The sequence below is a fragment of the Micromesistius poutassou genome, assembly GCF_964030765.1.
Source record: "Micromesistius poutassou genome assembly, chromosome: 3".
Lineage (NCBI taxonomy): Eukaryota > Metazoa > Chordata > Actinopteri > Gadiformes > Gadidae > Micromesistius > Micromesistius poutassou.
Genome location: NC_140273.1, coordinates 10704265 through 10729064, shown reverse-complemented (window position 1 = coordinate 10729064; position 24800 = coordinate 10704265). Strand labels below are relative to the sequence as shown.

At 45.6% G+C, this 24800-nt stretch overlaps 1 protein-coding gene across 1 annotated transcript in view; it reads left to right on the top strand.

Annotated features, from left to right (window-relative positions):
• Positions 1-24800, top strand: part of cacna1ib (calcium voltage-gated channel subunit alpha1 Ib) — a gene marked incomplete at both ends in the record, with an annotated part of 98190 nt that overhangs the window by 25388 nt on the left and 48002 nt on the right. The window contains 12 exon segments of the mRNA XM_084465439.1: positions 1202-1361; positions 3679-4030; positions 4369-4461; positions 11409-11670; positions 11673-11693; positions 12087-12229; positions 12334-12456; positions 17844-17995; positions 19701-19886; positions 21889-22006; positions 22453-22608; positions 23301-23385. Coding sequence (XP_084321565.1) covers positions 1202-1361; positions 3679-4030; positions 4369-4461; positions 11409-11670; positions 11673-11693; positions 12087-12229; positions 12334-12456; positions 17844-17995; positions 19701-19886; positions 21889-22006; positions 22453-22608; positions 23301-23385 — 1851 coding nt within the window.

The following is a 24800-nucleotide window of genomic DNA, read 5'->3' as shown; positions in this document are numbered from 1 at the left end:
CTTAAAGTGAACAAACCAGCTGCAGGTGCTTCATAGTGCGCTAACAAGCCACAAATCCCTCTCTATGTATTTCAGTGTGCTTGTGTTAATAAATATATATTATTTGACAGGTGTGTTTATGTACTTGTGTGTGTGTGTGTGTGTGTGTGTGTGTGTGTGTGTGTGTGTGTGTGTGTGTGTGTGTGTGTGTGTGTGGTGTGTGTGTGTGTGTGTGTGTGTGTGTGTGTTTTTTAGTACACTGAAGTAAAAGTGGGAGCTACAATTCTGTTTTTCTCGAGACATTGTATATGAGCAGATCTGTTGTTCGTCCAATTGAAAGACTTTTGGTGGAAAGTAAACTCAATTTCTTATCTATGTTATGGGGTCGTCGTGGGCTATTGAAGATATTCTAAGGATCCACAGGTACGTCCTTAGCTTTCGGGCTGCCTTTTGCCTTTTGCCTTTTTTTGTACCCAAGGGGAAATAAACCAAATACCTGTGCCTGTCAGTGTTTTGGGAGATGGCTGGTCTCTTCATCATTCTAAGTGCAGCTGTTTCTACTCATTGGGTTTCAATGAGATGATGGAAAATGGGCCGAGAGGGAGACTGCAGACAATGGAGTTGGAACCCAGGCAGATTGGTGTGTTTGGTTGACTGTGTGTGGCTGAGTTAGTTTGTGTGCGGTGGTGTGTGTATGTGTGTCAGTGAATATGTGTGTACTGTATTTATATATTTTGTGTGTGTATATATGTATATGTATGGTTGTAAATGTGTGTGTATATTCATGTTCATATATGTGTGGGTGTAACTATGTGGGTGTATAATACATAAATTGTTTGTTGATAAATGGTCCTCATTTATTTAGCTCTTTTATCCAAAGCGCATTACATTGTTGACTGACATTCACCCATTCATGCACACTTTCACACACCGACGGCAGAATCAACCATGCAGGGCGACAGCCAGCTCATCAGGAGCAATTAGGGTGAGGGCGGCGTCTTGCTCAGGGACACCACGACACTCAGCTTGGAGGAGCCGGGGATCAAACCAGCAACCGTGCGGTCACCAGCCAACCCGCTCTACCTCCTGAGCTAATGCCGCCCCTGATATATATATGTGTGTGTGTGTGATTGTGTGTGGGTGTAAATGTGTGCGTATATTCATGTTGATATATATATATATATATATATATGTGTGTGTGTGTGTGTGTGTGTTCCTGCAGGCATGCGTATCCTGGTGAACCTGCTGCTGGACACGCTGCCCATGCTGGGCAACGTGCTGCTCCTCTGCTTCTTCGTCTTCTTCATCTTCGGCATCATCGGGGTGCAACTGTGGGCGGGCCTCCTGAGGAACCGCTGCTACCCTGCAGAGAACTTCACCCTGTGAGTCATGCCCCCGGTGTGTGTGTGTGTGTGTGTGGGAGTGTTGGTGGGGTGTTATCACTGGGGGGGTCACTGCAAGGTCACTAAATATATGATGCTTCGGCCCATTCAATAGCAGGGGGCTATTGCTTCCATCACAGGGGCGTGCCAGACAGGGAGCGATGTCTCCATTTGTATGCATGCTTCCCGTAGTGATGGGGTGGTTGCTAGGCGATGTGCGAGGACTGGCGGAGAGGGGGACCAGTGGCCGTGTGCCGGTATGTGCAGGATCACATATGCGGCCATTACCAGTGCCCGACCCGGGGCAGTGCTTGAGTCAGCAGGACTCATCCTCAGGGTAGTGACGGTTTTACCTGCAGGTCTCTCTTTTCTCTGGAGCTGGTGGATAGCTTTTTATTGATTCTGTGTTTTCCTCTATTTCCTGGGTTTGTGATCTTGCCTTGATTTCCTTCTTCTTTGATTTATTTCCTTTCTCTCAAGCTAATTTAGCCTTTTTCTGCTTAGTCTATGCTCGAAGCGTCGTGGTTTCTTTTTTTAATAAAAAACAATTAAATATGCTGGCTTAGTCAGGTTTAGATAAAGAATCACGATGCACAAATCATCTCTCCATCTGGAAATTGTGTTACAAAATACAAGCCATTTCATTGCTGAGATGTATTCCCGAAAAATAAAAGTTCTGCTCATAGAAAAACTTCTACTGCTGCGGGGTTCTCAGTGTAACCAATTTACAGCAGATAAGCGATCGGAGGAACAGTCGCTATGTCTAGCGGCACGGGGGCCAGACAGATGGGAACCCAGATAAGGCCTGCCTTAACACCGCATCATGTTCTGTGTTGTGTTTCCTCTGGTTTTAACAGAAGACTTTGTTCAGAGACACAGAAACAGAAAGCGAAGATGTGCTGAGTTTGTTTAGCTGTTTACCTTACTCAGTAGGATCTCTAGCAGTGCTGGTTTTTAATCGTGTAGAGGGGAATCCAGGCTCTCCCTATCTATCTAGCATTCCCTGTCCCTCTCTCTCTCTGACTCTATCTCTATTTACCTCTCCCGATCTCTCACTCTCTGGCTAGCATTCACTCTCCCTCTCTCTGTATCTCTATATATCCGCTCTCGCTCTCTCTCTCTCACGCCAGTTTGGATGAATAAAATGTGGAAGTTGTGGTTGAGGAGATACTGGGACAATAGTGTGAGCCTATCCAATCTGTGTACTATTTGCAGTGAGAAAAACACATTTTCTCTGCTGCTTATGGCAACTGCCAGAGGTATTTCTGTACTGAAGGGCCATTTCCTCAGGTGGAGGATCTTCTGCTTACTAATTTAACTCACTAACTAATTGGACATGACTTGAATCTGTCTTCAGAGGCTGATGAGCCTCCATCTGGTACCAGTCCAGGTTTAGGGAACGCTGAGCTTGGCAACCAGATGAAACTTCAAGCTCATGTTTCATTTGCTTTGGCATATGCATCTGGCCCCCTCCCAGTTAAGACAGATTTCCAGCCAATCACAACCGATGATCTAATATTGGGCGGGTTTAATTTCGAAGATCATATGGGATAAAATCTGCTGATGTTTCACACTTTTTGTTGCTCTGATTTGTTGTAGGTCAATCCAATTGTTATCGCCCCTCGGAAATTGGAAATGCTAGGGTAGGCTCACATGGGAGCAGATGTCTCATGATAAATATTATCCATATATATATTATTTTTAATAAATATATTGTTCACCGTTTAGGTATTTTCTGTTCCACTCTTTTCACAAATAACACAAATGAAAGAGTCAGGACGACTCAACTGTTTGCTTTATTTTTCCTCCTCTACACACTCACTTACTCACTGACTCTCCCACTCACATGCACTCACTAAGCCATACAAGTAAAACCTCTCACTCATACAAATACACACATGCTCTCTCCCTAAGCTGTAGTGTTTTCAGAACGAGTTAAGTGCAGTGGTGTGGTGAGTCGCAGAGCCTCTGACCAGATTGACCTTGTCCAATCACGAGTGTGCCTTTTAAAACCGATTGAGGCTATCCGCGTACGTACCCTTTTATTTCAAAAAAGCGTTCACAACACTGACAACATTGACTAGTGTGCGGGACACCCAAAGTAAGCGACGGCACTTACTTCAGTTTAAAAGGTTGATTCATACATTTATTTTGATTCTTACCAGCTGCCAAGAAGCGCAGTGTTGTGAAGTTCGGGTCCCATGTGATTCTTCCTGAAGTCTCCTCTCAGATCTCTGATCAGAACCCCCCCCCCCACATCCCCCACCCCCCCACCCCCCCACCCCCCTACCACCAACACCCTCTCCCTTGCCCACAGCAGCACGGGTGTGCGTCTCCCCCGGCCCTACTACATGGCGGACGAGGACGACGAGCGGCCCTTCATCTGCTCGCTGCCCGTGGACAACGGCATCATGGCGTGCACCGACGTGCCGGCGCGGCGCGAGGGCGGCCGCACCTGCTGCCTGGACAAGGAGGACGCGCTGTACCGCCGCTCGCTGGGCCTCAACCCCGACCCCCCGCCTTCCATCGCCAACGGCACCCACGGCAACCCGGGGCTGTGCGTCAACTGGAACCAGTACTACACGCGCTGCCAGACTGGACACAGCAACCCGCACAAGGGGGCCATCAACTTTGACAACATCGCCTACGCCTGGATCGTCATCTTCCAGGTACCCAGAGTGGTGGAGGTGGTGGCGGGGATGGAAGGGGTGGCTGGGTTCAGGGTAGGGGGGATGGAGGTTCAGTTTAGGTGAGGTGGAGGTAAGGGTGAGGTTTAGGTCATTCAGGGTCGTTTGGGGACGAAAAGGGTTTGACACCTTTATTCAGATTCTTTGTTTGTTTCAATGTTTCAATGGTATGTTTAATAACATTGAAACATGTTATAACCTTTACATTTGTTGTGTGTGTGTGTGTGTGTGTGTGTGTGTGTGTGTGTGCATGTGTGTGCGTGTGTGTGTGTGTGTGTGTGTGTGTGTGTGTGTGTGTGTGTGTGTGTGTGTGCGTGTAGGTCATTACCCTGGAGGGCTGGGTGGAGATCATGTACTATGTGATGGATGCTCACTCCTTCTACAACTTTATCTACTTCATCCTACTCATCATCGTAAGTCTCACACACACAGACACAAGTTATTTTGGGGCTTTTGTTTTAAATTAATGCGGTAATCATCCGTGCACAAATACAATTTGTGCCGATCTTGTATCATCAAATATCACAGTAAACATGGTTAACACAGCTCAGCCTGATCGTTCAGTGATGTGACACAGAACCTGGTGAGGCTGTCCGGATGAGCTTCCTGTCCAAACACCTTTTTCCCCTTACAGTGGCAACACTGGTTAGCCCGGAGGGCAAACCTTCTAGAATGTCAAGGCATTCTGTTTAGTACTGCATTCCATTTCCCCACGAGGTCGCATGTAGAATGCATTTCCATTGGGTTGTCATGGTTTCCCCAAACATTCTACAATGTTTCCCCGCACAGCTAACCAACATGGCCCCTAGTCGAATAAGGTCTACACCTGTACTGATGTATAACCCCTCGGCCCTGGAGAGACTCTGTTTTTGATTGGTCCGTAAGGCGGGAAGCTCACCCTAACAATCAATGGACGCCGTTCCACCGCCTGTGTGGCAGAGCGCCACACAGGCTCTGTCCATGCGTTCAGAATCACAAAGCTCCAATTATCGATGGGGAACACGTCAACTCAGCGCTCTCCCTCATTAAGGATGACGTCATTCTTTGCACATTGATTGTTGTGTGACGGTGCCCTGCGGAGCCCATGTGACGGCTTTCTCAGAGGAGCCTCGTGTAAGACGAGGACGTCAGGGAGGGGAGACAAGGCCGAGAGGTGGCATGATGGATCAGGGAGGAGGAGGATGGGCAACAGAGGGGAGGAGGATGAAGGATAGAGGAGTGGATGAAAGAATGGGTGGTGATGGTGAGGAGAAATGAACATAGTGATGATGATGGTGGTGATGAATATGGTGGTGATGGTGGTGGTAATAGTAGTGGTGATGAATATGGTGGTGATGGTGGTGGTGATGGTAGTGGTGATGAATATGGTGGTGATGGTGGTGGTGGTGGTGATGGTGAAGATGGTGGTGATAATGGTGGTGGTAATGGTGGTGGTGATGAATATGGTGGTGATGGTGGTGGTGATGGTGATGGTGGTGGTGGAAAGATAGGCGATTGCCTGTCTTTATTCTATTCCCAACACAGTGAAAATCTTTGGATAGTAATTCAAAGCAAATGCCAAACCAACAATCTCCCCTTCTGGACAATAATACATTTCGATTAAAACAACACATCTGAATCTGGGTAAGACAGGCGATCCCCAATTTACAGATTTCTCGGCGTATCCCTTTAAGGGACCATTTTTCATTTTCAGGTTATGAATATAGATGTATGCCTTTTTTGAAACCACAACTTTTATGGTCACTTTCAATTCACGAATGTAAATGTATTTAGTATATATACAGTATTATTCACTGGATTATGGAAAAATTTGTACAAAACCCCTAATGCGTTTCCTGTTCGAAAATTTTTGAAAAGGTGCCTACTATGAAACCAAGTAGATAAAAAATGAGGTTCCATGTAATGGCTCCTGTAAGGCACTTCAAAAGTATATAACATTAAAACATTCTTGTGGTTGGGGGAACCCAAACGCACAACAACAGACAAATTAATTATATTTATTTTTTTAATATATATTTTTTTGAAAGTGAGCAGAGGCTGGTTGATGTGGGAGGCCACCCGTAGTGCTCTGATGCTATTGGCCAATATCTCCTTCCAGCTAAACTCCCAAGTATGAACGGGGACGGCGGCCATGCAGGGTCGGTGCGCTAGTGAGAGGATCTGAACAAAAGCAGAGGATTAGAACCCCACAATCACAAATACTTAGACGAAAATAACATGGAGACTGGAACGCTACTGACATAGTTAGCGTAGATATGACGATTTGACGATTTGACGATGAGTATTTGACGATCTGGTGATGAATGGTTGAGAAGCCGGAGTAGATAAGCAGGAAGCGTTGATTATGATGATCCACAGGGGTGTATGGTTGAGTCAGAGAAAGGAGGACTCCGGAGAAGCTGGAGTCCACTAGCCCCGCCACAATAATGATGCCTACATTGAATGTCAAGTAACTGGTTCTGTTAGAGATGCACAATTTATTAATTATGGAAACAAATAACAGAATAAGTTCTCACCAAAGATTTAATCAGAACCACCTGAACAGGGCGATAGCGTTGTGGTTTGGGTGTTCAACCCCCAACTCCTGGTTTGGTTCGCAGTGTTGGCAATCTGCCCGTAGGCTGACACAACTTAATATATTAGTATTCACTGCGCGTCTCGGTCGCCGTCTGCTAAACCACAAAATAGTAAATGGAAAGACTTCCACACTGAATAGGAACATTCGGCGTACATTTACTTCTCATGAAACAAGAGGTGTGTGTTTATTTAAATTTATAAATGGATAAGATGTTTGGACAGCTAAGCTCTCTATAGGATCACAGCATGCTGTATTTCCAGTCCTGTCTCACAGAAAGACACATAATGGGAGGGATACACTATTGTCTCGTGGTTCAACATTCCATGTGGGTATTAACTGCAGTACCTTCATCCTCCCGGATTCTGCTACATATTTAAATATAGATGTTTGTACGTGTACACATGTGGGCGGATTGACGATGCCAATTCATCTATTGTCAGTTTCCCATTGTCTTCAGCACTGTGACAGGCTGTTGCATGAAATACCAGTCCCAGCTACATTCATATGTAATATTTATGTATTTATACATGCACACGCACTGACTCACGCACGCACATGGACATACACACACGCACACACACACACACACACACACACACACACACACATAAATAAGGCACTGAATTTATGTTCAACACACATCTAATATAAAGTCCTTAACACACATAACATTGGCATAATGCATCAGCATCAATCAGCCCCCCAGCGGAGAGAGAGGGAGATCTACCCTATGTTGGTATCCCAGTCACGCAGACTAACTGCTATTAAAAGGCTTTGAATGGGGGATACAGCGGCGAAGCCCCCTGGCAGTCAGGAGGTTTCATCATCTACAACACTCCGATCCCCCATGCTAGAGCTAGATGCTATCAGCGAGCTAACAGCACGCCAAGCCTCTGGCACGTTGAGACATTCACAGTGCGTGGAGACCGAGCAGCTCCTTCAACTGATGTCGCTTAATACCTGACATTAAAGGTAGCTCCACAGTGTCTCTACCACCTGCACCACATTTACATGTTTTGTATATTCCTGTATTTTCCCGAGCGGAGCGATCAGGGGAGGGGAGGTTTCATCTGGTTCTGATCCACGGCTCTGAGGCTGTAACAGGTGGAGCAGGGAGCCCCACTTTTATTCACCATGAGGTACAGGAACAGGAAATGGAAATGTCTCCAGGTGCAGGAGTTGGAAGAAGTGCTCCTGTTTCTGAGCACAGGCAGTCAGAGTTTGGTTCATTGTTGTAGTAGAGTAGATTAGGTAGAGTGAAAAATAGGGGGGTTCTAAATGTGATCGTGGTCCGAGCATGCTACCATACCAGTGATCGATGTGCTTTATTACAACTGTGCCTACATATCAATTTTAAGACTTAATTTGACTTGATAGCTACTTTATTAATCTATGGGTGAAGGAGATGAAGGGGGGACATTATTCAAATTGACCAAGATAGCCAGACTGAAAATAGACACATTCAGACCCGCTATCGTTTAATCCAGCGGTTCCCAAACTTTTTTTCCCGCGCACCCCCTTCAATGTCCCAACCGGGTTGGCGCACCCCCAATCCCCACTTCAAAAAGAAGGAAAAAAACCTGCAACAAAAGCTTTGTTTTAACTCCATATAAAGACTCATGTTTAATCATGCGCAAATAACCAGAACACGCATGACAATAACAACATCAACAAATATCCAACAAATAGGACAGCCAAGGGACATGACTGACGTTGTGTGCAAGATCTGCTCATGTGTGATTGTCGTAGATAAAATACAACATCTAAACAAAAACTAAGAGAGATCGAGGAAGCCGAAGGTTTGAGTGATAAAGATTTTATTATCACTCGAGAACAAGCAACAATAAAATCCTGAGTTGGTTTGACAAAGAACTGAACAGCCACTCCCCAGCCCCTGCCTTTATGCTCCATTATGCCCATATATCATCCATACGTTGTTACCTCATCCCATGCATTCTTCCCTTATTTGGAGATACACTGCGCCGTTTTCCAGCTCTCCCTGGACCTCTTTCAGGCGCAATCTAAACAGAGCATTCCATTCTGTGCAGCCCGTGGATCCAACACACTGAAGAACATGTATCAGATACACATCATGTGAGGAGAGCATTTCTTTGGTTGCCCAGTGTTTCTCCACACTCATTTAATTAATATAGCATACTGGGCAAGATGTTGATTGCATATTGCTTAACAAATTTCTCCTATATATTCCGCACAATAGACGGGCAGACGACCGATCTACTAATCATAACACAACGGTTATGGAAATTAGAACAGTACATTGAATTAAATTGCAATGAAGTTACAAACAATCCACAACATTAAAGAGAATAGGCTCCGAAACAGATAAAATAAATAAAAACGAGGTAATATTACACCAGACCGCCATTACATTTTTCATCTCGCGCACCCCCTGGTAGCAGCTTGCGTACCCCTGGGGGTGCGTGTACCACACTTTGGGAATCCCTGGTTTAATCCATCGTTTGTTCCATTTATACCACAGTGACCAACAAAGATTAGTTATATTACTTTCATCTTTTTTAATCAGCTGAAATTCAAATCTATCATCTATCAACACACACACACACACACACATACGCATGCGTGCAGCCAGGGTGTTTGAGTCTAAATAATGAATCAAGCAGTTGGTAGTGCTGGATAGGTGCTATTGTGCCCCCCCCCCCCCCCATCCTCACCTTAACACCCCACCCCCCCCACCCCTTCCCCAGGAGCCCACCTCAGGGTAACCTTATCACTGGGAGCCCACCAAGGATCAATCATTTAAGAGTCAGCGTACACACACACACACACACACATACTGTAGATGGACACTCAAATGAAGATGGACACACACACACGCACACACACACACACACACACACACACACACACAATGTGTGTGTGTGTGTGTGTGTGTGGGTGTGTGTGTGTGTGTGTGTGTGTGTGTTGGGGGTAACAGATCAGATAGAAAGAAGGATTAGGGCAGGGGTGGTGGGGGGGTTAATCAGGCTTTACCATCACTATTGATCAGAGAGAGAGAGAGAGAGAGAGAGAGAGAGAGAGAGAGAGAGAGAGAGAGAGAGAGAGAGAGAGAGAGAGAGAGAGAGAGAGAGATGTTTTACTTCTCGCTCTTCCTAGTGTTTTACTGTAGAAGCACTGAGAATCACCACCAGGCTGCTTCCCAGAACTACCGGTCACACAACCCTAAACACACACACACACACACACACACACACACACACACACACACACACACACACACACACACACACACACACACACACCCACATACACCCACACCCACACCCACACACACTGTTAATTACCCCCTTTCTCCCTATCAATCTCTTTACTGTGCGGTTCGGTCCCTCTCTTCCTATTATTCTCTCTTCTCTACCAGCCGTACTCCCCCCCCCCCCCCCCATCTCATTTGTGTTTTTTTCCTCCTTCTCATCCACTCCCTCATCGTGCGGCTTTTATTTAATTTCCCTGACCCTGTCCTCTCTGTGATCTCTCCCTCGCTCTCTGTGTTTGATCACCCTCTTTTTCTCTCTAATCACTTTCTCTCTCACTGTCTCTCTTTGTCACTCCCCCCCCTTCTCAGTCTCTCTCTCTTCTCCCCTTTCTGTCTCTCTCTCTCTCTCTCTCCCCTCTCTGTCCCGTGCCGTCCCATCCTTCTCTCTCTCTCTCTCCCGCTAGTCATTTCCCACTTGATCCATTATTTATCTAGGTTGTTAAGGCTTGGGCCAGATCGGGTTCTTTAGAGACCATTTGTCGCGCTCCTGTAGCTATTTCCCATCGCTCTTTTCCGAACAATGGAACTAATAAAAGTTCAAAAGCGTCTCATAGACTTTAGTGCTTTCCACAGATGTCTTAGATAGCATTGAGGATTGCTTTTGCTGCTTTGTACGTCTTTTTAGAAACAAATGGTGGCGTTTAAAGCCATCAGTAACAGGAAAGTCCTATAGGCTGGGTATATATGGCTAGGGGCTTGGGTCTAGGGCTAAGGCTAGGGCTAAGAGTAGTAGAAATGATTTTGACCGACAACTATCTAACATGTTTTGTAATATGTGTACGATGGCGTCTAACCCAGAAGCATGAATCCACATTCCACCAATGTTTTGTGGTTATATCTTCATTAACATAAATACGCCAGCCATCATGTACCCTCATCTGCATGCCTAGAACCCGTAAATCGATCAAACACCTAGTCCATCACCCAGGATAAATGGTTTTCAACAAGCTTGGTTTTCAAAAGGGAAAGATTAAGGAAGGCAAATATATGCATTTACACATTATTCCTTGTGGCTCCTTGTGGTAGCCAGAGTATAAATGTTTTGTTTTGACTGGTTTGTGCAGGCCTTGAGTTGTTTTCCTAGCGTCTCCAATGTGGATCGCACTCATCGTTCCCAGCCTCACTCGTCGTTTTTGGATCAAAGTGTCTGCTATCCGACTAAATGCATGAGTAAATGTACAAGCTGAATTTATAACTACCACATTTACCCCCCCCCCCCCCCCCCACAACTCTCCTCAGTATCCCAGAAGCCGTCCCCATCCAAAGCGGGTTCTGTTTTTAGATCAGATATGAGACTGCTTAAGGGGATAACATTGTCCTTAACATCGTCCTTACTACAGATGGAAATCAGCCGCCGGGTTACAATCTGGCACATCTATGTGTACTGCGGTACATGTGCATCAACGTGCGTCGTCCTGAAATAAATAAACAAGATAACATCATCCTGGGAAACGGCCCCCCCCCTTTTGTGCTTTGTGCCCTCCCTACAGATCGGCTCCTTCTTCATGATCAACCTGTGCCTGGTGGTCATCGCCACCCAGTTCTCGGAGACCAAGCAGCGGGAACACCAGCTCATGCAGGAGCAGCGCGCCCAGTGCCTGTCCTCCTCCACCCTGGCCAGCCAGCCGGGGGACTGCTACGAGGAGCTCTTCCAGCTCGTCTGCCACGTGCTGCGCAAGGCGCGCCGCCGCACCGTCACCCTCTTCAACGCCATGCGGGGGAAGCCCCGGGGCTTCCGGGGCCCTGGCAGGGGGGAGGCGGGGGCGGAGGAGGGGGGAGGAGGAGGAGGGGGGAGGGGGAGGAGGGGGAGGGAGGGGAGGAGAGGGCAGGCAGGGAGAGGAGGGGGAACCGAGGAGGAGCCGACAGCCGGGAGATGAGGAGGCCCGTGCGACCCGGTGAGTGTGGGGGGGGGGGGGGGGGGGGGGGTGGCGGCGCTGGTGGGCTTGGAGCCATTTCCTTTCCTTTTGTGTAGGGTTTGGACATTTTGCTCTAGGATGCATATAGGTTGGATGTAGACATGGGGGATCGAACCCAGAACCTAGACCACAAGACTACCCCACCCCTTGTGTTGTATTCACAAGCACATTGTCAAAATATTGAACCATTTGATAGAGAATACAAGCCCTTAAGCCCCGCCTTCTCCCCCCTCCCAGCCTCCTATTGCCCAGACAACAACAAAGCCGACCATGTGACCCCAGCCGAGCCAGTGGCACTGGACGTGGCCGCCAACGCAGACGGCTGCGCCGTACCCGTGTCACTCGGCGCCGCTGGAGCTGCGGGGCCCGGCGACGGCGGACCGGCCAATGAGGGTGCAGGGGAGGCGGAGATAGAGGAGACGGACGGGGAGGGGGACCGATGCTGCGGCCGAGAAAGGGGGAGAAGGGCGGGGGGTGCCACCCCCGGCGGCGGTGCCAGGGGCTGTGGTACGAGGTCCGGGTGAAGCTCTGGAGCATCGTGGAGAGCAAGTACTTCAACAGAGGCATCATGATCGCCATCCTCATCAACACCATCAGCATGGGCATCGAACACCACCAACAGGTAGGATGCGGTGGTACATATATCTGATGCCCTTTAACTATCACTATCTAGTCATGTTTACTTAGCTTGGACATCATCAACTACCAACAGGTAGAATATTATGTATGATGAACCGTGTAACTATCATCTATAGTCATATTTACTTAGCTTTGAAATCATAAACTACCAACAGGTAGGATGTATGATGTGCTGTATTTTACTATCACTATATACACTGTAATATTTAGGATTTATTATTCGAACGTTGTTGTATATCCACATTTTTGACATCTACCCGCTGGGCTTTTAATCATTGTTTCTATTTGGTGCTGTGACGAAATCCACCGTTTGTTATTTCTTGGTCATTTTTGTCGATTACTCTCTCAGTCTCTGTCTCGCTCTCTCTCAATTTCCCTCTTTCTGAAATGACTGCATTTGGCTTACCTTATTGCTATAACCCTTTCTCACAGTGACATGTCACATGGAGTCACATGGATTATCATTTGAGTGAAATTTGTAGACAATTCCACACCCTTCTGTCAGCTATTAGTGAGTGAAAGGCTCTGATGAAATCAATGTTTCAAATCATATTTTTAAGATCCTTACGGAGTTTGAAGCAACAAAAGGGTTTCTGGCTGTTATTATCTTATATTATCCGTCTTATTATCTCCTGCAGTCTTAATTATACACCCTGTCTTTCTCTCTCCCTGTCTGTCTCTCTCTCTCTCTCTCTCTCTCTCTCTCTCTCCTTATTGTTTGTGGTATTTTTAGCTTCGTCTAAGTTAAGTAACAACCCAGTGGGCAGAGAGAGAGAGAGACAGAGAGAGAGAGAGAGAGAGAGAGAGAGAGAGAGAGAGAGAGAGAGAGAGAGAGAGAGAGAGAGAGAGAGAGAGAGAGCAGCATCCATCAGACAAACGGAGAGGAAAATATCAGGAGAAAGATTGAGAGATCAAGGTAGACAGAGAGACAGGTGGAGAATTAATAAGAACATTAAAGGTAAACAACGAGAGAGGAAGAGGAGGATGCCGAAGAAGAGGTGGATTCTGCTCCTTGTAGAAGGGGATAATTGCATTGTCTATGACAACCCTCTACCTCGAACACAAACCCACACACACAAGCATGCACACACCAACAAACACAAGTACGCAAGCATGTTACACAACACATACTCAAACACCACACACAATCAAACACACACCAACAAACACAAGTACGCAAGTACATTACACAACACATACTCAAACACCACACACACTCAAACACACACACCAACAAACACAAGTGCGCATGCATGTTACACAACCCATACTCAAACACCACACACACACACACACACACACACACACACACACACACACACACACACAAACACCCACACACATCCCGGCAATAGGTCAGTGATATGAGAGGTCTTATCTGTCTCCTTGCCCTGATCTCAGTCCTGCAGCAGCCTAGAGATAAGGGATCTTAACTCTGTGATCCTCCTACCCCCAGGCCATAACCTACTGGTTCCACCTGATAATAAACACTTCTCTCAGGTCAGGTCCACACCACGTCGGTTCAGTGTACAGTACTTTGGGTTATTTAAAGGGGAACCATCACGCTCGCTCTTGATTTTGGAGGAGAGTGCTGCTTCACACACGTGGTCTGGAACCTGAACTCACTCATAAATATTGCGGAAATGTTGGTCTACTGATGTCATTGTGTCCGGGATTTGCTTTCTGCATTGTTCCGAATGATGCCGTTGATGTCGCCTGTCCATGCTGTTTCACCACCATGACCATGCTGTTTCACCACCATGACCATGCTGTTTCACCACCATGACCATGCTGTTTCACGAGTATGACCATGCTGTTTCACGAGTATGACCATGCTTTTCAACGGCTATACGCCGACATGAGAGCAGTGTTCCCAAATGCATCAACAGTGGGAGAGCATTTTTGGAATATCGTATAGCTGCTTTGTGGAATGCCAAAATAGAGATAAATATGATTTGTTTTCAAATATGTTCCCATTAGTGTGGACCTGACCTCATTCAACCTATCAGCATTTGGTCTTCTAGCCACTGATATCCTCCCGCTAAGTGAGTCACCTGTTTATAGTTAGTTGTCTGGAGTCCATGTTTATGACGCAGGGCTCAAGACGTTTCATTTGGCCGAACAAATCCTGTCGCACCTCTTTTATGACCGCTTTTGTATTGGTATCGGCCTGTCCTTTGGCAAGTACCATCCATCTTTGTTCATGGATTTGAAAGAGATTAACTCACTGAACTCACCAATTAAATTGGAAAATTATTTTATTGCATAGGCAGTCCCTTTATTTTTTAAGGCCATTTCCCCACCAGCTCCTCTTTCTGTATGAAAAAGCTATACTCTCTGATTAAAAAACAGGCTGGTAATAAGGTCATTTACTCCAGTTTGGATTTTTCTTTTCCTTTCTTGTGATCCGTCATCCAAAATACTAACTTTGAACAATGTACAAATTACCGTTTAAGTTTTATGATCATCTTTAGTACAGCCATACTTGAAAACCGTGTTTCTTAATTGGATCTTAAGTGGATCATGTTTCCAATGAGAGCGCTAACGTGGGCACCGCTGTACAGCCAGTCTGTCACCTCCAGCACGGCTCATAAACGTTGTCCATTGCCACCTATTATATTAAACAGGCCTGAATCGATGCCGCAGAGGGAACATTACTTTGCACCCACATAATTAATCGTTGCAAACAGGATAATTTTGGTTAGTCTTGAGCCCTACAAATTATGTCATTAAGAGAAAATGAAAAAGATATTCAAAGGACTACTTAAATTCTCCAAATCTCTTGTTAGGATCAGCACGGAAAGGATGTGTGTGTGTGTCACAGCTAATTATAAATGACATGCTGACACAGCTAATGCAGCTAGCTGTGTTGACGACAAAGGGACCTGTGATTAGCAAACACTGATTAGCAGAGCCCATTCTTTGAACCTAATTAGCATTTCTTAGTTTCATGGCTTGGTTAATGTCTTTTTTTCCAATTCAAATTCCTTGTCTGATTGCCATACTCCAAACTGTTTACTTTATTCTTGCTAATTTATATTTAGGAGCCACAATAGAACAGGCATTTCATGAATATAATTGATCTTTAGCTAATGAAAGGATTATATATTTATAAATATTTATATATATATATATATATATATATATATATATATATATATATATATATATACTGTACAAAGCGCAATAGCATCTTACTAGCCTACCAGACCTTTCAATGTGCAGAGAGAAAGTATGTCAATTGTTAGTGGCATGTTTCCCGCGAGTCACTGTGTCGTTTTAAGTCTGGTCCAATCACCTGTCTGGAACAACTACGAGTCCCAGAGCATACTGGCACGCTGCCCTGGCTAATGAGGTGGCTAGGGGGAGGGGAGGGGCGTAGCGGTTGTAGTTGTTTGTTGGTGTCTGGGCTCCCGACATTCAGACACAACGCATCGTTACCACAGCCACCAGGAACGAATCATTAGGCGGACGCTCCATGCAGGCTAAATGCTCGTTAGCCTCTGTCACGTGCGTTGTCACACACACACACACACACACACACACACACACACACACACACACACTCCGAAAAGAAAACCGACCTGAATAGGCAGCTGAATGTTAATAAACCATACAGGCCAAGGTGAATTGAGACCTGAATGTCAACTGTTTCATATCTGAACTAGGCTGAGCTTTGGAGCTCTGGAATACAGTTAGCGGCTGTATGTTTCTAGTTCTGCACACAATAAAGTGACTTGACAAAAGATATTTTGCTACTTTACTCCTGGAATTTGTAATTCAGCCCACAAAGGGAAACATATCAAATCTAACCACAGAAAGATGAGTTTGAGTTTGCAATTTGTATTGCCTATAATGACTACTACAACAAGTACTGTTCAACACTACTACCAGCTTTACAAAGCATAGCCTGATTAGCTTCCGTGCTGAAGTGCAGAGGTCAGGGTGATTGACTCAATCAACTAACCCAGCTCCCCTTCCCCAGCCAGGAGTTAACATGTCCACATTTGAAACTAGACTTGTTTGTTTTTCGTTTCTTGTTTGGTGCATTTGTTTTTAACAATAGTAGGTAAGACGAGGCGGGAGGTGCAGTGCTTTGGACGAGCATGAGTGTGTGTGTGTGTGTGTGTGTGTGTGTGTGTGTGTGTGTGTGTGTGTGCGTGTGCATGCGTGCGTGCGTGCGTGCGTGCTGCGTGCGTGCGTGCGTGTGTGTGTGTGTGTGTGTGTGTGTGTGTGTGTGTGAGTTCACGCTCTAGGCTGACCTTTGTAAGCAATTAATTGTGCAGTGGTTGCATGGACATTGAGCTGTCTGATAATTACACAAAAGGAGAGCGTGAGGGAGAGAGAAAGATAGGCGAGAGAGAGGAGAACGAAATGAGATGAAGAGAGGAGAACAATTGGGAAATAGAGGATAGAGAGAGAGCAATCTCAAGGCAATTAGGATTTTTTTGTTTTTCTTGTTTTGTAATTGTTGTGTGTGTAGGTCTGTGTTTGTGTGTGTGTGTGTGGGGGGGGGGGGGGGGCTTTGTGTGTGTGTGTGTGTGTGTGTGTGTGTGTGTGTGTGTGTGTGTGTGTTTGTTCCACACTATCAGTTTCTAGTTTTGGTTAACCTTTTGTTTCATTTAATTTATTTATATATAACAGTGCACATTAATCTACATTTCTGTAAATGTGCCAGTGTTAGCCAGCAGGCAAATTTTCAACTGCAGTCCTTTGGCAAGATGTTAAGCAAGATGTTAAGCACAGGATGGCTAAAAACTAAACACATCTTAAAGAATACACACAGCAAATGATAACAACAGTATAATATGAACCACTATGGGTTAGACAGGAGAGCTACAACAATACATAGCTACAGTCAAACATCCACTAATCTTAAATACCATCAAAGGTGTTTGATTGCGTGTTTGACATTTTTGATTGCTTAATAGCTAGTCCTTAAGATGGTGGGTGAATGTATGGTGGGAGGTGCAATTTCTAATCTCCACTGAGAATCATAATTGACCAAAGGAGCTGGACCTAAGAGGGACTACACAGTCCCCTCTTAGAGCAGACCTTGTGGTACTGCTTTTGGATTTTTTCTGCTGTATTAAAGAGTGCAGAGTGGTGGGAGAGCCTTGACATTGATAATCTTAAAAATGAGGCATGCGTCGGTGTGTTTTTAAATATTTTTCCAGCTGAGCAAGTTATATATGTCAAGCATGTAACAGTGGTGGTAAAGCTTGGGTTTTCAAGTTGTTGTTTTTTTGTTTATTGACGTATAAAAGGTAAAGTAGAATGTAGTCCTCACCTTTTTTTATCCTCTTCTCCTCCTCTTGACCTCTGACCCCTCATGACCCCCTGCCCCCCCCCCCCCCCCCCCCCCCCCAGCCCGAGGAGCTGACCAACGTCTTGGAGATCTGCAACATCGTCTTCACCAGCATGTTCTCACTGGAGATGATCCTGAAGATCACAGCATTCGGCTCCTTCAACTACCTCAGGAACCCCTACAATGTGTTTGACAGCATCATCGTCATCATCAGGTAGGAGAACCTACCTCTACGTAGGATGGACAGGGGGGGGGGGGGGGATCAGTCCACGGGACTGTCGCCATTCTCTGCCTCTGTATACTTGAATCGTCAGGTTGACTCAAAAATCGATCATATTGTTATTCTTTGTAATGTTTTTTTTTGACAAGAAACTTTCATAAAGTAAATTTGCATCAGCTACTTTCTGTTCCGTTTTGTCACTAAAAAATCCAATTGTGGGCACCAACAGACCTTTAGAGTCTATTAGAAAATACCACACAAAACCACACAAAATTCAAAATATCGCAATTCACACCTCATTTTCATATCGGCACTCAACAGTCGTAATGTTGTGTGTAACAAAGCGGGTAGTTACGCTAACCATCTCTAGGGCGATACACATTGTAGGGATATATGTCCTTCTCACTCTCTTTCAGCTCACTGCCCTGTCCCCCACCTGTCCACAAAGACACAAAAGAAGCTTGAATATATCTTGTTTGAAAGCAAAGGGGATGACAAAAAGACAAACACAGAACAGATCGTACTAAAACTATCAGGCTAAGAAACAGGGATAAATCTTAACAGGAGATAAAGCAAACGGGGATTCATAAAATAATGCAGGACAACACAGCAGAGCAAAGACATCTCATCGTTTGAAGTTCTAGTTGTTTTATTATTTTGGGGCGAGCCATGTTACAAGCTGATCCAGATTTGTCCCGTTTTCTCTTTGCTTCCCCATTTCTGTCTGTTTGCTCTTTGGAATCAAATCCCGGCTAATGAAAGGGCGTCAGAGCCATTGTTGGCGTTGATCGGTTTCCTGATCTGCTCACGGAGCAGCCACCTGCGTCCGCCTGTCAGCCCGTCTGCCAATCTTTACTCTAGTCATCCGTCTGTCTCACGCGACGCCCTCGGCTGAGTGGCTGCGTCTTTGATCCGCCATCTTCATCTCTATTCATCTCACCTGAGCAGCATTCGCCCCCCTGTGATCTCCATTGTAGCGCCCGACCCCGCCCCAACCCTCTCCATCATCCATCAAAACGCACATCAAAGCTGTAACCAGAGAGGTGAGATCAAAATGGAAGCTCTGGTCAATAGGCAGAGAGAGAGAGAGAGATATGTGCTGAATCTGTCTTCTCATCTATCTTCTTTCCCGTCTCCTGCCTGTCTCTGCTTCCCACAACCTCCTCTGTTGCCCTCCAGCTCCCCCTCTCTCTCCTGAGATGGGAAAACAGATTCAGCACGTTTATCTCTCTCTCTCTCTGCCTCCATTGACCGGAACACTTGATCCTGATTGGTCAATAAGGTTCCAAGGGTGTGTTTTATTTTGCAATAACGGGAACAATCTGCCCCTTTTAACAGTTCTTATAAATGCGCTGCAAATCCTACGTTTACAACAACAGTCAAATCATTCGGCCAGCTGTTTCCTTGACAACGCAAAAACAACATTGCCATTCGGGGTGGAGCAATATTTGAGGTTCTGCAGATTAAGGGCGATAAAAAGCCAATCCTGTTGAGAGATAAACGTAACTCATATCTCCCCACTGTTGGATACTGTGGTGTCAGCAGAACGACCCCCTCCGGGACGTCCCGTCCTTGGAAAGTAAAGCACGACGGGTGTGGTGAAGGCAGGGCCCAGGTTGCTTCCCATCGCCCGAGTACACCGCGTTTTGTTGGTGTATCATGTCACACACACACACACTCCCTTCCCCTCCCCCTGCAGCGTGTGTGAGATCGTGGGCCAGTCGGACGGGGGTCTCTCCGTGCTCCGGACCTTCCGGCTGCTGAGGGTGCTGAAGCTGGTGCGCTTCATGCCGGCGCTGCGCAGGCAGCTGGTGGTGCTGATGAAGACCATGGACAACGTGGCCACCTTCTGCATGCTCCTCATGCTCTTCATCTTCATCTTCAGGTGAGGATCCACACCACCTTATTCGTTTTATTCTGCATTAGTCATCCATTGATCAGCGTAAGCGAATGCACTTATGAGCAACAGTGGATGAACTGTGAGTTAACAGTTGACTTACAGTCTGGTTATCCTATCGAGATGTTGTTGCAAATATTGTTCATGTTAACCATGGTAATGCTGTTCATTTTCACTGAGGTAGAAAGAGAGGTACTTCATTTATACATTATTTAATAGGGTTAGGTTGAGGGTTAACCCTAGCTCATTGTATTTAATAATGCTTATTACTGAATTAACTAATGCTGATTAATGGTTAGATTAAGTGTTACAGAATAATAATAAAAAAGGCAATAGAAATGCTGAATCTTGAAATATGTATATACCCAAACTGTATATAAAGTATAGAATATGCATAATGTAACCATAAAGTCTCTTTAATGCTCAACAAATCTCCTCAATGGCCGACACATGGATACGATTATTTCCTGTTATGCTGTTAAATGTCAAGTGTATTGGAGTCAAGTCAATTTAATTAGTACAGTCCTTAATCACAGCTACAATCTCAAAGCTTAACCCAATAAGCCCTCTAAAGAGCAGAGGAAAAGTTGTCCAAAACCCAGAGGAAATAACCTTGAGACGGCACACGCAAAGAGGGATCCTTCCTTCCAGCGACGGCGTGTGTCAGCGACGGTCAGACCTACAGCGGAATAATGGAGGGTGTTTAACATGCAGTGTATGTACGGTGCTCTGGGGGCAAGCATACCCAAAAATAGAACACAGGCAGAGCATTTCTGTGAAGCGCTGTTCATATTGACCGACGACGGTGCTATTCTCAACAGGAGATCAGCCCCACATGTACACACACACACACACACACACACACACACACACATCCAAACAGCAGTCTGTCAGTGGAGAGGCAAAGTGTTTTCTGTCTCTCTCTCCTTCCTCTGCACTTCCCTGTCTCTCTGTCTTTCTGTCTCCCCCCCCCCCCTCCTTGTTTCATGTCCTCCGTGTCAATTAATGTGAAGATGCTCTCATGCTGTTTTTAGCTGTGAAGAACGTCAGTCTTACCCCCTGAGTTCAGCTCGATATACGCACGTGCACACGTGCACACTCACATGCCACTGATGTACTATGTGTGTATGTTCTGTTCATTGGGAGTGTTTGCACTGGTTGCGTTAAAGTAGGAAAGGATTTGCAGCCTTGTCTGGCTCTCTCTCTCTCTCTCAGGGTATCTCTCTCTCTCTCGCTCTCTCTCTCGCTCTCTCTCTCAGAGTATCGCTCATTTCTCAGGGTCTCTCACTTTCTCTCTCAGGGTCTCTCGCTCTCATCTATTTTTCAGGGTCTCTCCTCTTTTGATCAAAAGTGAGTACGGGAACAAATGGTTTTAGCACTTAGTTATTTATACTTTGTTTGTGTGTGTGTGTGTGTGTGTGTGTGTGTGTGTGGGTGTGTGCATGTGTTGCAGTACTCTAGTAGGGATGCATTTTATATAGTACGTGTGTATCTATGTTGTGGCGTGTGTATCTATGTTGTGGCCGTTTGCACTCAGTGAACTCAAGCTTAACCTTGGTAATACACACGCCTCACACCGATGAAAGGATAAAGCTGTTTTCATAAATAAAGGGTTTTTTTTGGGGGTGCGGGGGGCTAACTCAAGTTCTTCCAGGATCTAGTTAATTTACAGTCTGGGTTTAGTCTTTCTTGGCTCAGGGACACACAGGAGCACTTTAAGAGCACTTTAACAGTGCTCATACATACATACACACACATATATATACATACTGTATATAAGAGAGGGATGCATATCTTTGGCTGTAAGTTATGTGTGTGTGTGTGTGTGTGTGTGTGTGTGTGTGTGTGTGTGTGTGCGTGTGTGTGTGTGTGTGTGTGTGTGTGTGTGTGTGTGTGTGGCAGTATTCTAGGGATGCATATCTTTGGCTGTAAGTTATACATGTGTGTGTGTGTGTGTGTGTGTGTGTGTGTGTGTGTGTGTGTGTTGCAGTATTCTGGGGATGCATATATTTGGCTGTAAGTTCAGCCTGAGGACGGAGACGGGGGACACGGTGCCAGACAGGAAAAACTTTGACTCTTTGCTCTGGGCCATCGTCACCGTGTTCCAGGTAACACGCACACACACACACACACACACACACACACACACACACACACACACACACACCTGCACACACACTCACACACACACACACACACACAGATTTTTAATGCAAATCAGTGTGTGTGCTTAAATATATGTTTTGTCTCCAGATCAAGTGAGGTGTGTGTGTATATATACATATATATATATATATATATATATATATATATATATATATATATATATATATATATATGTGTGTGTGTGTGTGTGTGTGTGTGTGCGTTTAAATGTGTGTATGGTCTCCAGCTCGAGTGCTGTGCATACATATGTGCGTATATATGTGTCATATACATGAAAATATATGTGTGTGTGTGTTTAACTGTGTGCATGATCTCTAGATTGAGGGAGGTATAAGTGTAATGCATATATGTTTGTGTTTAACTGTGTCCACGATCCGTCTGTCTCCAGATCCTCACCCAGGAGGACTGGAACGTGGTGCTGTATAACGGCATGGCCGCCACCTCCCCGCTGGCCGCTCTGTACTTCGTGGCTCTGATGACCTTCGGGAACTACGTCCTCTTCAATCTGCTGGTGGCCATCCTGGTGGAGGGCTTCCAGGCAGAGGTGAGGCTCACATACAGGGGGAGGGGGGGGGTTATAGGCTCAATGATATAGGAGGAAATATAGACTTGACTTCTAGATGTCTTTTCGTAACCCATGTGTCCAACCCAGTACATCTCAAAACCCTCACTGCTAAACTGCCCTGCCTTCATTGAGAGAGTAAGTGTATCATTATCCTCATTGGATGTTTTCAGATTCAAATGCACACTTGTATGAACACATTTGTAATTTGACAGGCTACCACTACTGTTCAACTCAACAGTTCTAGTGGTGATTATGACCCATGACTAAAAAATGTTAAAGTTGCTAAGAAATCTGCAGGCCTAAGGCATTAGCAGCTGTCAGTGTCCTCCCCTCCACAATAAACTTCCATACTGAGAGAGCCATGCTGTCTGTCATGCTGCTGGGGTTTATAAGGCCCAGCTCATAGATACAGCATTCACAACAGGTCCTCTTTAAAGTGCTGGCTGGAGGGAAAATGTAATGCGTCAAAATTTTTGCCTCAGATCAACAATTTCCTCACCACAATGGAAATGTCACCGTGACAAACTATCCATCTTCTGTATGTCTGTCTCTTCCTCCCTTCCTCCCTTCCTCCCCTGTCTCTCTCTCTCTCTCTCTCTCTCTCTCTTGTCCTCTCTCTTGCTCACTCTCTCTCTTGCTCTCACACACACTCACTTTCTCTCGGTCTCCAGGGCGACGCTAACCGTTCCTACTCTGACGACGACCGCTCGTCGTTCGACGAGAGCGAGAAGCACAACGACTCCCTGAAGCTCTCTGGTACCTCCGGCCCCTTGGGGCCACAGCTCACATGGCCTCAAAGCATTTGTTATTTTTATTGTAACGACCAGTGCTAGCAGGGTCAACGAGACCTCGGGGAGACGCAACGAAACAGAAGGCTTTTAATAACGAATCTCAAAAATCTCAGTTCCAGGAAGCGGCATAGAAGAGAGTAATGACAAGGGAAAAGGGACATGACAAATATAACAAACTGACCAGGGAGCAAAGGATGTGAACTTGTATATACTAGGAGAGGCTGATCATGGGCAGGTGGGGAGATGGATAAGGGTGCTCAGGTGAGGATCTGGGAAGTGAGGGGAAAAGTCTAAGGACATCTGGTGGACAGGTGGAGAATGGAAGCTAAATAACTAAAATAAGTCAGTCATTCATTAATTAGACGCTGTTGCCTGATCCAACACAAGTTACTGTGGATTCAGATACATGTCATTAGTGAGCTGCCAGACGGTAATTAAGGCATCTTGCTCCAGGCTGCCTTCAGGTTGCACATACAAAAACATCAGAGTAGGCCCGCAAAAAAATGGAGTGAAAAACCCCGAATTGATAAGATATTTGTTGTTGTAATTCTCAAAATAACTTGTTGTTGCGACTAGATGCCACAATAGGAAACTAAGCCCCTAATTATTCAGAACGAGGTTATGAAACTTGCTTACTGCCAACGTCAACTTGCAAGATGTCCCTGTCAAAAAGGGTGGGCCGTCAGACGTGGGGGGGGGAGTGGACCATTTATGCTTATTTTCATGCAGGCTTTTAGACTGTTGCCCTGCAGCCTGATCTATACACAGAGGGCCCTATCTTGTGCCCGGTGCAATTGACTTTCTACACCGACGCATGTGTCGTTGCTAGTTTGCACCCGGTGCAAAGCTGATTTTCCCCCGTAGCAACCAGGCGCCACTACACTTGTGACTGGAGAGGCGTGTCGGCAAAAAGCAGGGGCGTGTTCCGGCGCAAATGATACTTGGTGCTATTTTAGTGATCAAAAAAATGCGCCAACGCAATTGCGCCACTGACCGAAAAAATACCTGGTCTATATATTCCATGTGTGAATTATGCCTGGAGGGAGAAGACTTCCAGAGACACTGCTGGCTTTTCAAGGCAAGGCAAGGCAAGGCAACTTTATTTATATAGCACTTTTCATACACAAGGCAGACTCAAAGTGCTTTTCAGTGGTTTTATAGGTAGTATCAAATATCGAAATATTGAGGCAAGCAAGCCCGGGTATATATTATAGTTTATCTCAAATGTAATATCCCCCCAAGAGTTTGACTATTGTTTTGAGTCCGACGGTTTCTCTCCTGTATACGTACAATAAGTCAGCCATCACATGTGTGTATGAATTATATGTTAGAAGAGATTTTGATTTGATTTGATTTGATTTATTTCTGGATCAAGACAAT